The sequence below is a fragment of the Vanellus vanellus genome (genome assembly GCF_965231255.1).
Source record: "Vanellus vanellus genome assembly, chromosome: 3".
Lineage (NCBI taxonomy): Eukaryota > Metazoa > Chordata > Aves > Charadriiformes > Charadriidae > Vanellus > Vanellus vanellus.
In genome coordinates, this window is record NC_138907.1 from 45,460,420 (window position 1) to 45,473,733 (window position 13,314).

The 13,314-nt window shown below is 52.9% G+C and overlaps 1 protein-coding gene across 3 annotated transcripts; it reads left to right on the forward strand.

Annotated features, from left to right (window-relative positions):
* The first annotated feature begins 510 nt into the window (after positions 1-510).
* IRF2BP2 (interferon regulatory factor 2 binding protein 2) lies at positions 511-11,875 on the forward strand. 3 transcript variants are annotated; one of them, XR_014268965.1, is made up of 4 exons: positions 511-1,863; positions 2,132-3,038; positions 11,569-11,611; positions 11,852-11,875. XR_014268965.1 is itself a non-coding variant. In XM_082480901.1 (2 exons), the coding sequence occupies exons 1-2, from the start codon at positions 828-830 to the stop codon at positions 2,848-2,850; spliced, it is 1,755 nt and encodes a 584-aa protein (XP_082337027.1). In that variant the 5' UTR covers positions 511-827; the 3' UTR covers positions 2,851-5,816. The 3 variants fall into 3 exon arrangements, 1 of the variants encoding a protein (XP_082337027.1); XR_014268966.1 differs by lacking the exons at positions 11,569-11,611; positions 11,852-11,875 and adding an exon at positions 11,524-11,564; XM_082480901.1 differs by lacking the exons at positions 11,569-11,611; positions 11,852-11,875 and having other exon boundaries at positions 2,132-5,816.
* The last annotated feature ends 1,439 nt before the right edge of the window (positions 11,876-13,314 follow it).

A 13,314-nucleotide genomic window follows, 5' to 3' on the forward strand; every position in this document is an offset into this window, starting at 1 on the left:
TGTCCCGTCCCCCCCCGGTGCATCTCTGCGTCCGCGGGTGGCAGGTTTCGGCAAAGCCCCTCGGCGGCGCAGGAAACAGCAATAAAAACAATAATAAAAATAATAACAGAACAGAAGGAGGGAGCTGCAGCGCACCCCCGCCCCTCGCCGTGTCCCTCTCCGCTCCCACAGCCCTCCCCGAGGGCCAGACGAGGCGGGGGCGCGGCGGCCCCCGGCGGCAGGAGGAACCCCCGGTGCCGGTGGCGGGGGCGCGGGCAGGGGCCGGGGCCAGGATCGCGGCGGCGGCGGCGGCGGCGGGGCGGGGGCGCCCATCGCGCAGGCGCGTCCGGCACTGTCGAAGAATCGAGGCGGCGGCGCGCAGAGGCGGCGGTGGCGGCTGGAGCCCGGCACGGCACGGCGCCGCCGCCAGCCCCGGCCCCGGCCCCCGCGGCAGTCCCCGCCCCGCCCGCCCCGCCGCGCCGCGCCGGCCCCCGCCGCCCCGCGCCGCCCCGTAGTAGCCAGCGAGCGGGGGAGCCGTGCGGGCGGCAGCGGCCGCAGCCCTGCGCCAGCCGCGCCGCGGAGATGCGCGTCCCCGCCGCCCTGTGAGCGCCGCCGGCGGAGACGGCGAGGGGAGCGGCGTCCCCCGCAGCGGCTCTGTCTGCCGGGGCGCCCGCCGCGCCCCGCTCCAGCGCACGGAAGAGGAAGGCGACGGGAAGGGGGCCCAGCGGACGGTCCCGCTGCGGCCGCGGCGCCCGAGCCTCCCCGTCGGGACTCCGGTGGCGAGGGGCGGAGGAGGCGGCGGCCGGAGCCGGAGCGGGGGGCGCTCGCCGCTGCCCCGGGGCCGGGACATGTCGTCGGCGGCGGTGGCGGCTGCTTCCCGCAGGCAGTCGTGCTACCTGTGCGACCTGCCCCGCATGCCCTGGGCCATGATCTGGGACTTCACCGAGCCCGTCTGCCGGGGCTGCGTCAACTACGAGGGCGCCGACCGCGTGGAGTTCGTCATCGACACGGCGCGGCAGCTGAAGCGGGCGCACGGCTGCTTCCCCGAGGGCCGGGCGCCGCCGCCGCCCCACGCCAAGCAGCCGCCGCTGTCCGCCAAGGAGCTCCTGGCGCAGCAGCAGCAGCTGGGCCACGCCGCGGCGGCGGAGGCGGCGGCGCGGCCCCCGCCGCAGCCCCTGGAGCGCTACTCGCTGGCTGCCGAGCGGCCGCCGCCCCGCCTGGGCGCCGAGTACGGCGGCGGCCGGCAGGTCAACGGCATCCTCGTGCCCAACGGCTTCCCCAAGCCCGAGGAGCCGCCCGAGCTCAACCGGCAGAGCCCCAACCCGCGGCGGACGCACGCCGTGCCCCCCACCCTGGTGCCGCTGGTGAACGGCGCCGGGCTGCCCGCCGCCATCGGCGGCCTGGGCAGCCGCGCCGCCGCCGCCGCCGCCGCCTCGCTGGCCGCCATCTCCGCCGCGCCCGCCCCGATGGCCGTGCCCGTCCCCCAGCAGCCGGCGGCGGCGGCGCAGGCGGCGGGGCAGGCGGCGGGGCAGCCCGGCGAGCTGGGGCACAAGCGCCCCGGCTCCGTCTCCTCCTCCTCCTCCTCCTCGGCCGGCGGCGGCGGCGCGGCGGGGGAGCACGACGGCGGCGCCAAGGAGAAGCGGGGCTCGGCCGAGAGCCTGCCGGCGGCGGCGGCTGCGGAGCTGGCCGCCGAGGGCAAGGGCCGGCCGGGCGGCGAGCAGGAGTGGCTGGCCAAGCCCAAGACGGTGCGGGACACGCTGCTGGCCCTGCACCAGCACGGCGGGCACGCCGTGCCGCCCTTCGACAGCAAGTTCAAGAAGGAGCCGGGCATGGCGGGCGGCAGGCTGCTGGGCTACGAGACCAACGGCGCCGTGGCCAAGCCAGGTGAGGCGGCGGGGGCCGGGGGGCGGCGGGAACGGGAGGGGAGGGCAGGCCAGGGCTGGGGCGGGGGGGGGCACTCTGCCGGCGTGCGGGGCGGGGGATCCCGGGAGGCCTCGAGGCGGCGGCCCGACGGCCTGGGTGGCCGGGTGCCCGGGGGGCGGTGGCGGCCACCCGTTCCTGCGGTCGCAAGGCGGTGACCCGCCCGTGCTCGGCGGTGCGTTGCGACCGCGCTGCCTTCTCACCATCCTCCTCCTCCCCTCTGCCTCCGCAGGGGCCCGGGCCGCCCGGAAGAGGAAGCCTTCCCCCGAGCCGGAGGGCGAGGCGGGACCCCCGAAGATCAACGGGGAGGCGCAGCCCTGGCTGCCCACCTCGTCGGAAGGGATGAAGCTGCCGCTGACGGCCACCCCCTTCATGTCGCCCCCGCCGCCCACCGCCTCGCCCCACTCCAACCGGACCACGCCGCCCGAGGCGGCCCAGAACGGCCAGTCCCCCATGGCCGCCCTCATTTTGGTGGCGGACAATGCCGGGGGCAACCACGCCTCCAAAGACGCCAACCAGGTCCACTCCACCACGCGGAGGAACAGCAGCAGCCCCCCCTCGCCCTCCGCCATGAACCAAAGAAGGCTGGGCCCCGGCGGCAGGGAGGTGCCGGGCCAGGGGGCCAACGCGGCGGGCGGGCTGGAGCCCGTCCACCCCGCCAGCCTGCCGGACTCGTCCCTCGCCGCCAGCGTCCCCTTGTGTTGTACCCTCTGCCACGAGCGCCTAGAAGACACCCACTTCGTGCAGTGCCCCTCCGTCCCCTCCCACAAGTTCTGCTTCCCCTGCTCCCGGCAGAGCATCAAGCAGCAGGGAGCCAGCGGCGAGGTGTATTGTCCCAGCGGGGAGAAGTGTCCCCTGGTGGGCTCCAACGTCCCCTGGGCCTTCATGCAGGGGGAGATCGCCACCATCCTGGCCGGAGATGTGAAAGTGAAAAAGGAGAGGGACTCGTGACTCGCCTGCTCTCGCCGCCCGACGTCACCTTGAACTCGAACTGCTCGAATTCTGTATATATCTATAAATATATATATATAAATATATATATATCTCCAAGACAAGGGAAATGTAGACTTCATAAACATGGCTGTATAATTTTGATTTTTTTGAATACATTGTGTTTCTATATTTTTTGAAGACAAAAGGTATGTACTTATTATAAAGGCATTTCTTCTAATTCTTCTCTTTTTTTTGTTTTTTTTTTTTTTTTTCGTTTTCTTTTTTGTGTTTTTTTTTTCCCCTTTTGTTATAGCAACTATTTGTTGTGCTTCCTTGGTGACAGTTACTGTTCAATGTAGGCTGTGACTTGCGCTGCTTTTTTTAGAGAGCACTTGGCAAACCAGAAATGCTTCTAGCTGTATTTGTATGCACTTGTTTCTTTTTTTTGTTGTTTTGTGTTTTTTTTTTAAACGCCAAATACACTTTCTGACATTGTAAAGATTGCCTTACTGTCTGTGATTCCTTATTCCTGGCCCCTGTCATGTAGAGCTGGTTGCATGCAGGCTTGGTTGGAGGCGGCTGGGGAGAAGAGTGGCTAGCCAAGGTGGGCATGCCCGTCGCCATCCCCAGGCGAGCTTAGGGAGCTGGAGAGCTTTCTCCCAGGAACGCGCGGCTCGCGGTTGTGATGGCAGATCTGCCAGATCCTGTCCCAAATTCCTTCCTATTTCTCAAGGGAAGTTGCCTTCAGAGTAGGATGTGGAGAGGTGTCCCAGAGGCGCTGTTGAGTTAAGGATTTCTGGGTTTGTTTGGTTTTGGTTTGGGTTTGTTTTTTTTTTTTTTAAGGCAAAGTTGACCGCAGTTCACGTGATCAGTTGTAAGATTACAAAACTGCATTTGTTCACCAGTTGCATACCATAACATGGAATTTTGATAATGAACTTAATTACACGATTGGCGAAGGCGCCAACTTAGCACTGCCATCTCTGAAGGTCTTCAGCGTCACTTCTGGGGCTTTTGTGTCTTAGACAAAGCTGGGGAGGTGGGGGAGAGACCGATTTTCTTTTTTGTTTGTTTGTTTGTTTGTTTGTTTTTAAATTCTACCTTAATTTTCAGATAGTGCAGGTGGACTTTGAGTTTGCTTATCCGTCACTTCTAGTGGTGTTGCTGTTGTTACTATCGCTGACCCGGTATTTCCAAGTAGTGGCAGGTACGGTGTGGTACAGTGACAGCGGTGACTGAGGCTCTGCCAGATTGCCCGCGGGCATATCAGTGACAGCCCAAATGTGGGTGGAGGAAACCTGTAATTTCCTTATTACGTGTGCTTGAAACAAACCTACTGCTATTCTTTGAAAATGAAAATATAAACTGGTTGAAATGAAAGCAATTAGGGCTGCACATAATGGCCCTGGCCCTGCCTTTTAAGCTACTTTGGAGAACTCTTTTGTAAAGCCACTTCTTTTGATCATGCTTCTGCATCACCAAGCAGACTTCTAAAATCAATAAATCATTGGTTACTAGAAATAGTTTGAGTCTTATAGTGATGTTTTTGTGCTGTTAATAGTTCGTTGGCAACGCTGCAGCTGTACGAGCCCTTCTGTTGAGGTGTTTATAACTCGGTTATAAAGCGGTTGTTTCTGAGCAAAAAGGTGGCGAGGTCGTCCCTTCCTGGGGACGGGCTAATAAACACTTTAAGTATCGGAAGAGGAGGAGAAGGAGGAAAAATCTGTTCAGCCGACTATAATTTGAAGAATTTTGGGTGCTTTTTAGTCAACTGTTCTTATTGTGATAATGTTCAGACTGCAATTTAATGCAGAGTAGATCTTTTTTGGAAGACTACTTTTTCTTTTTTTTCTTTTTTTTAAAGAAATGGTCATTATTAGTATTTGAAAATCAGAACTGCACATGCACAGTAATTTTTTATGAAGTGTTTAATGAGCACACCCACTACATTGTGTTCCATATTACAGGTCAATGTAATATTAGATAAGACTTGCATGATAAACAAATTAATTGAGTCAATATTACGCTTTAAAACTTATACCTATAGTCAAGATTGGTGTCTTATGTAAACACATTTAGCCAATTTGAAGAAAACGCACATTATATATATATACCTATATATATACCTATATATAAAAAAAAAAAAACCAACTGTAAAGGATTCTTTGGAACCACTATGATCTGTGTAAATGTGTATTTAGGCACTTTATTAAAAAAAATGGATTTTGAGCTGATAGATGGTAACAAGTTCTTCAAAGTTGCTTGGCATAATACCTCACGTGGGATGAAGCTCGTGTTTTTGATTAAGGTGGTATCCCTACTCTTTAAAAATGAGCAAAACCAGAACCCCAAAGCCTCCCTAAAAAGGCCCCCCCTTTTGTGTTATCAGGTGGCCCAGCTTTGAGCCTGCCGAGGGCGAGACCTGCTCCTGACAAAGTATACCCTTGTTTTGGGGCCGAGGGACCTTGGTGTGACTGGATGGAGAGGCCTGTAAGGAAGGGACCTTCCTCCTCCTCCCTGCCGGCCGCCCAGCTCCCACAGCTCTGGGACTCCTGGAGAGGATGGAAACTCCCTGGCTGGGGAACAACGTAGCTGGAAAAGAAATGGCTTACGATGGCTACGCTCGCTCGGCTGACGTTCAGCCCCCAGACCCTGGCCAAGTCTAATCTGCACCGTAAAACTTCAGAACTACAAAAGGAAACGAAAAAAAAAAAAGTTAAAATCTGAGGGTGTTCATACATAGATCATTTTTCTCACATTCAATGTTGCTTTTTTCCTTTTTGTTGCTTTACTGAGTTACAATAACGCTCTTGTGGATTCTTCCTTTATACCAGTTTACTGCTTCCTGGGCTACAAGCTTTTTGCTTTTTTTTTTTTTTAATTATTTTGAAGTGCTTTAGCTGCAACAGTGCTACTGTTAATATTCCTTTTTAAACTTTTTAAAAGGTGATACTGTAATTTGTGTAGTATTAAAAGTGTTTTAATGAAGAATGTGTGATTTTATTTCCCCTCCCCCCCCCCCCCCGAACCCACTTCCATCACTTTTTTTTCCAAGATATTTTTTCTGGCAGATCATTTGCACAGTGCTTTTGTTGATAGCTGCTAAACTAACCTGTTGCCATTGTTAAATCTTTTATTTTTTTTTTTAACTTCTGGCACTAAGTATAAGGAAACTAGGAGCTATAAATACTTCTTGCACTTCTTTATATATAAAAAAAAGAAAACTCCAAAAAGCTATAGTTGCCCAAGTGCAATATTGTGTTTTAAATTTTTTTTTAAATATTGTTTCTGACACTGATTTGTAAACGGGCAGCAGTGTGGGGCAAGAGGGAGTCCGTGGAGCTGTTGGGGGCTGCCCTGCACCCGGTCCCTGGGGGGGTGGCAAAGGTACTGCACAAGGGAGGCTTTGACCGTCTTTGCGGTGGCCTGAGAAAACCTGGTATGTTTGGGAGCTCTCTTTTTAGCTGTGCTGTAAAGCAGGCCATGGCAACCATGTGTTTTTATGAACTAGCACTTAGGCAAAGGGTATAAATACATTTGAGAGTGCTCTCTAGTGGCTTGTTATGTCAACAGAGCCCCTGGATCCTTTCCTTCTGCGCCCGGGCCAAGCCCTGCTCCTGGGTTCTGCTGGTGGGGCGGCCGCTCTCGGTGGGACGGGATGCTGCTCGGGGGACATCCAGCCACCCGCTCTCCCTCCCGGGGCGATGGCTTGCCTGCAGGGTGGCACCTGCCCTGCTGGTTGCACCCGCTCCCCATGTCTTAATTTGCCCCCAAAGTGGCATGGGACACCCCGTGCAGCGTGCAGGGTGTTACAGCATAGCTGCAGTCCATGCTTGAACACGGCCTCTCCTCAGGCGGGAGGAGAAAACATTGGGCCGTGCGGAAATTAATGGCACCAGGAGTAGCTGAGCTCGTCGTAAATCGAGATGTTTGTAGCCCTGTCTCCTACCGCTTCGGCGCGTGCTTCGCCACAACACGGCTATGGGCGGGAGGTGGCCAATAATTAGGCTCAGCCCCCAGCATTTCATGTTTCTCCTCCCCAAGCGTTCACATTTAGGTAGCTCCAGCTGGGGCTTTTGAAAAATAATTAAAAAAAACCCAAACCTTTTGGAAAGTGGACTTTTATTTGTTCAGACGCCGCACGCCAGTCCAGGATGAACTATACTCCCAGAGATAATGAGGCAAGTGAAAAACAACAACAAAAAAAACCAAACAGAAAACCAAGACAACTTTTTTCCCCTGTTAAAACAGAAGGTGGGCCTGGGCAGCACATGGATGTGCTTTCTGTGGCGGATGCGTTGCAGAGGGCAGCCCTTGCCGCTTGCCAAGCGGGGCCATGGGAGGGTCCAGCTGCCCTCCCCGGGGTGCCCTGTAGGCCAGCGGGACTCCTGAGTCACCCTCTGTCCCTTGCCCTTTGTTCCCAGCAGCCGGGATGCCTTTCCTCTGCCACCGGCCCAAGGTCAGGCAGTGCAGGGCAGCAGATGAATGGAGTGCCGGCTTATCCACTTCATCACCCTGGGCTGCTGCTCCGGAGGTAACTCTTTCGCTGCCTTCAGGCAGCGTCTGGAGCAAGCCATGGCTTTTGAGCACTAAGCGCAGGATTCATATTTGGATCGCTGAGCTCCCTGAAAGGCTGAACCCTCCTACAGCCTCCTTTCTGGGCAAGAAGAAACACTGATGTCTCCCGCAGAAATCTCCTATGTGCATGTTAGCATCCGTATGGCCGTCGTGCTTGTTTGGCACAGGTGCATTGAAGATCGGGTGATAACTCCACAGTTATTTTTACACACAAGTCACCTAACTTTACTTTCTGCCACTCCAGAGTCAGTTTTGTAGAGATTGGTATAGCAGAGCACATGCCAAAACCCAAAATGTTGCGTCAAGTGGAAGCCCCCTATGAAATAAACTCGTGGAGAAGCCAGGAAGTTTGTGAAAGCTTCCTGCTGCAGTATCTCTGCTCGTTAGCTCCCATCTCCACACAGTGCCGGGGCAGGGGTGAGAACCCACCCTGCCCTGCGCAGTGCCCAGCCATGTCCCCACCTCGGGGTCCCCTTCTCTTTCCCCCCGAGCTGCCACTGTTTGCACTGGTGGTTCCCAGCTACTGGGTGCCCCTATCCCATCCCATCCCATCCCATCCCATCCCATCCCATCCTGGGGCACCCTGCCCAGGGGTTTGCTGCGAGGCGGCAGGGCAGCGGGGTGCCCTCCTGGGCAGAGAGCTGTGGCTTCCCTGGGAAACCCTGGGGAGCCTCTAGTTTTCAGGGACACCTCAGCCACTGCCTCTGGGAAGGAGGGCATTCCCTGTTCACTGCAAAAATGCCCAGTATGCATTTTCTTTTACCCTTTTCCACTACAAAACACTTATACCCGCCCCCTCCCCCTCCCTCCTTGGCCCTAGAGATGCCTCGTGCCTTTTTTTTTTTTTTTTTTTGGCAACCATTTGAAAACAAACAGAAGATGAGTAAACAGAGATGAAAGGGGTTATTGGTTCACCAGGTCGCTTCCTTGCAGCGGGGAAACAACTCCTCCCATTCCCGCGCTGCCGGGCCGGGGGAGGCTCACTGGCAGCTGGGATGTGGGCAGGCGGTGGGCTGCGGGAGGACCCCGGTGTAGGATGGGGGCCTCAGCCTGCCACCCACTCGGCCAGGGGCACAAGGCAGCAAGCTGGACTTTCCCTTTCTCCCTCCTCTCATTTTGTGGGTTGGGGTTTTTTTTGTATCTTTATGAGCTGAAGGAGGCCAATTTTTTTTTTTTCAAATAGAGTCCCTTTTTTTTTTTTTTCCACCAGAAATCCAGGTTTTCTCCAACCTTTTTTTTTGTAGGAGTGCCAATATTCTCCAACTGTCCAGTAGTAAGAGGAATTACAGATATTAGGCAACAACTGCGTAATGGAATGAGGCATTTAATTTTGTCCAGACTATTTACAACTCCTTTTGGGTTTTGTCTTACTTAATTCAGTTGCTGCTAAGCACTAGGAACAAATAATTATTTTTTTTTAAAGACACATCATCCCTCAGTTGATAGTTAGAAATCTCAAAAATGAGGGTAGCATATGAAAGATTTCAATGGGAGCAGGGGAAGGTGATGCTGAACATCACCTTTCTTTCACTTGTCAAAAATCAGGAAATAAATCAGCTCCTGCACACTGACTCATGCCTTTGCAGACCCTACTTCATGCATTGCAATGAACCAAACCAGCATAAGCACCACTTTTTCCATCTCACTTTCAGACCTATTCGGACTGTAATAATTAAAAAACCCAAACACTAACTTTGTGATTTTGTGGTGGTGACTGAATAGGGCTCAATACATTTTATCTGTGAGAATGCAGTTAGGGCAACCCCCCTTTCAGAAATTACAGAAGGAAAATGGGTTTTTCCTTGCAGAAAGTACCCTGCTATCTTTAGTAGCTCTCGGCAACAGAATACTTCATGCAGTAGCGGCACTGGGTATCAGCTTCCCTGCACCTTTGAAGAAGGGGCTGGATGGGCACTGCTGGGGCTTCAATTTGGCATTCCAGGGACTCTAACTGGTCCAAAATTTCTGCTTAGACACCTAAGCTGGAACTTCTGGCTTTCCCGCAGGAACCAAATGATGATAAAGAGCACGAAACAAGGATTTTTAGCTGTGCTTTTCTAATGGCTATTTTGATGATTGCTTTCATATTGTGAGAGCCCTTCTATTCATGGAAGCCCTCTGCTTTTCTTTGGAGAGACAAATAACCTGTGCCCGTAACTGAACCAACTACTTTATACCTGCTATCAATATTTTTACAATCCAGACAGTTATTTCATCTCACCATTCCTGCTTCTTTGGGTTACTGTAGCTCTTTGCCTGGACCTTGTTTTTTGACCGTGTTAAAGTTAACTTCTGAAGGTGGAGGCCTGACTTCTGCTCCTCTCCTCTTCTCTGCGATTCGGTTATTTCCTGAAATCCGCCTCTTAGCAGAGAGGCTTCCCAGGTAGCCGAACTTTCTGGGAATGGTGGTCCGTGCTGGGTCGTTAGTCACTTGGCCTCCAGCCACCCCTCGGGGAGGACTCGCAGTAAGGGCTCTGCAGGTTTTGTGCGGTCCTGGCGCTGGTGGAAGGTGCAGACCAGCAGCCCGGCCAGGCCACGCTGCCTCCCGCTTATCTTCCGAGCAGGAACATTTTGAACTGCAGCAGCAGCATGTGTTTCTTCATCCTGTGTCACAAAAGTTTCCTGACATTTAGTGTTTCGGGGTGGATCCCTTCCTTTTCTGCGAAGAGTGCCAATTTCAGTGCTGCTTTTGATGGATAACAGTCCACGAAGCACTGGAGCGACACCAATAAATCTGGTTTGCGTAGGCAAACTTCCGGGCTCCCTTTTTAGCTGCTCCCTGGCTGCAGACCGATGGGGTTACCTGCCCTGCTGGCCTCCCCTTGTCCTGTCCCTGGCACCCATGCTGCTGGCAGCCCTTTCCTTGGAGGAGCACCTTCAGAGGTGCCTGCAGGGGAAGGGGCTGTCTGGGAGAGTTGGGTTTTGGCTACGTACACCCTTTGCACTGGGTGCGACCTCAGGGCTCATTGAAGCTCTTCCTGATCAGCTCCACAGAGGTGCTGTGGCACTGCCTGTTTCATCCTGATGGTGACCAAGGGAGGTCAGTTAGTGGCTTGTGGGCTATGTTCAGCCTATCAAACCCTATGCATGTGGCTACTTTTGTGGGCAGAGGGCTTTCTCTTCCTTTGCTGAGGCTAATTTTATTACAAGTTTTTTGGCTCCTGCATGAGAACATCACACAAGCCCTCTGAAAGACGAAGCAGTGTTTAATCCATAGGAAGAGGTACTGGTACCTCTTTTGGATAAGGAAGGCAAAAGGCAGAGAGGGGTACCAGGTACATGTGAGGTTGTCGCTGATGGAGCCAGGCTGAGCCTCTGACTGAAACGTGTGTTTTTCGGCTCGCCTTGAGTTCCTCTCCTAAGCAAAACCCTGACATAGGTCAGTGAAAGCAGGACTGCAAGATCTGTTCCTCTTTTGTTTTGCCCCTTTTCAAGAAGGTGAGGGTAATGAAGCATCCTTTCTGTTTACTGTTTACAGCCAAAACCCGGTATTGCTTCCGTGAAGCGCTTTGTACCTGACCAGAGTTAAAAATAAGTCTGACTTCAAAGCAGAGATAAAGGACTGCAGTGAGACTGCCTCCTTAAAAAAAAAAAAAAGGGACTAAATTAGGTGCCATCCATCCCTGCTTCTGCCCATGTACTGTGGGAGCTGGAAGCTAGCTGGTCTAACTTGCTCATCATCACTCCTTTGAGCTAAGGCCCAGGCTGGCACCAGGGACAGGCTGGTGGTGGCCATCTGAATTTAATCCCTCTTGCTGAGAAGAGCACACTCCTTCAGGTACCCCTCCTCCCATCACTTCTCAGCAACCAAACTTTGGGTTTTGCCATGGTACCCACCAGTGCATCAATTGGGGTGCACATTGCCAGGAGCTGCTGCTGTACAGTCAGACAAGAGCTGTTTAGTCTAACTGGGTGCAGTGCAAATGGTAAGCAATGCGTGTGAAACAGAGTTAGTGTCGTCTGCATTTCATTTGCTTTTAAAATGGGCTTGAGGAAGGCAAAATAAGGTGAATTTGTTCTCCAGATGAAAAGCCAAACTCACCTTTTAGGGACTGAATTGCTGACAGTCGGCTTAAAAACCAAGACAGAAAAAGCGACCTTTTTCTTTTGCAGTCCGTTCTCCTCCTAATCCTAAACTGGATCCCGTTCTGCCAACAGCTCTGTCATTGACTTCACCGGCTCCACAGGAGCAGCCCTGTGGGTAAGTTACACCAGAAGTACAGGAAGAATCAGACCCTAAATGTAAATGATGAGTTACAACACACAGTTTTGCTGTAATTATTTATAAGAAATCATTTCATTATAAATAGGTTTTTTAGTTAAATGTATTGCTAGCATTACCTTATTACTTATTCATAATTAATTAAATCATAGCAGATTTCTATGTTATTATCATTTCCACATACTATAAATAATTCAGAAGAAATGTTGTTTCTTTCAGGGTACATCGTATGTGCAGACAAGGCAAAGGAGTGATCTAGGCCTGAGCAGAGCAAAGTTGCCCCTTCTGAACTTTTTCACCAGTGTGTCTTTAGAAAAACTGGGAAGGAAAGGGGCAGGGGGTGGCCGATAAGTGAAATAAAATGCTGGTTCCTGTTGTCAGCGTTGCAGGGCTCCTGGCTTCACTCAGGGCATCTCCTGGCTGCTTTTCAGAACAACCAGAAGGAATTGCAGAGCTGTAGGGGTGAAGGACTGGAAGCTGTTACTGTTCCACTGATCTGCTTTTTCTCCACAATATTTGCTTGGGCCTTGAAGTAAAGGGAAGGGGCATTTTTGTTGCTGTTGTCACTGCAAACTTGATTGGCCTTTTGAAAAATGAACAAGAAATGTTGGAAAATTCACATTTAAACTACTTTCAGAAACATACGTATAAGAGATCATAATTATTTGTTTCAAGTGAATTTACTTGGGAAATACAATCCTTATTAATGAATAACAAGAGAAAAACATCATGTGTCCAAGCAGAATCTCACGTATATTTTAAGGTTTTGCTGATTAGTACTGGCATCTCACTGGTTCATAACAAATAGGAAGGGCTGGAAGAGTTTCTAGAAGCCATTTATTACTGTTGCTGTCTTCTCAGCAGTGTCGTAATGGGAAAGAGCTTTCTGAGTCCTGGGTTGCAAACCATGCTGGGATGCTGGGGGAGATGCCTGGACTCTGGTGGTGGGGTGTGCTTCATCTCCCCTGAGCCCACTGGGGAGCTGGCAGAGGAGGGAATTGGGGTGAACATAACTGGGTCAGGCGCATGGAGGGTGTGAAAAAGTCAGGAACTGCTTCAAAGTTAAGGAAATGAAAAGAATAAGCCCAAGAACCAAGCTGAAGCAGTGAGCTTCATTTGAATCACTTGATGTGCTCCACAAGGGATTTTCTGGCTGCCTGCATGTCTGTGTTGCATGTGTGCATTTGCACCTCGGGAAATGTTAGCACATCATGACTGTGGGGAAATCCCTCGGGAAAAAGGCTGGCCACCAAGACGGGTCTGGGTGGAGTCAAGATGTGCTGAATGAAGGAGCCTTGTGGCTGGTCTTCTTCATCTCATTTCTCCCCTGGGGAGATGAGGGAGCACCTAATGGCTGCGCAGCGCCTAGGCAGCGCCTTTGGGCGTGCGCCCAGCAGGGAAGAATGGCAAAGGAGGTGGACATCAGCAGAGGACACTTCGTCGACCCTGGAAAAGCCCTCATCAGAGAGAGGAGGGCTGAGCAACGCCCTGGCTGCAGGGAGGCCAGCGGCACCCCTGCACCCAAGGAAGCACAGCCTGCACTCCCTTCCCCGCTCACTCCATCTGCATTAATGGAGGAAAAGAAGATGAGGGTGATGCCAACAGGGAAAAGAACGCATAGATTGGAGCCCCTCGTGCAACCCACTTTGTAGGAAATGGTTATGTTGCCTCTGTGTTGGTTT

Coding starts and splice junctions, on each gene's coding strand:
- IRF2BP2 (XM_082480901.1), top strand. CDS start 828: ATGTCGTCGGCGGCGGTGGCGGCTGCTTCCCGCAGGCAGTCGTGCTAC. Junction 1,864..2,131: donor CGGCGCCGTGGCCAAGCCAG/GTGAGGCGGCGG, acceptor CTGCCTCCGCAG/GGGCCCGGGCCGCCCGGAAG.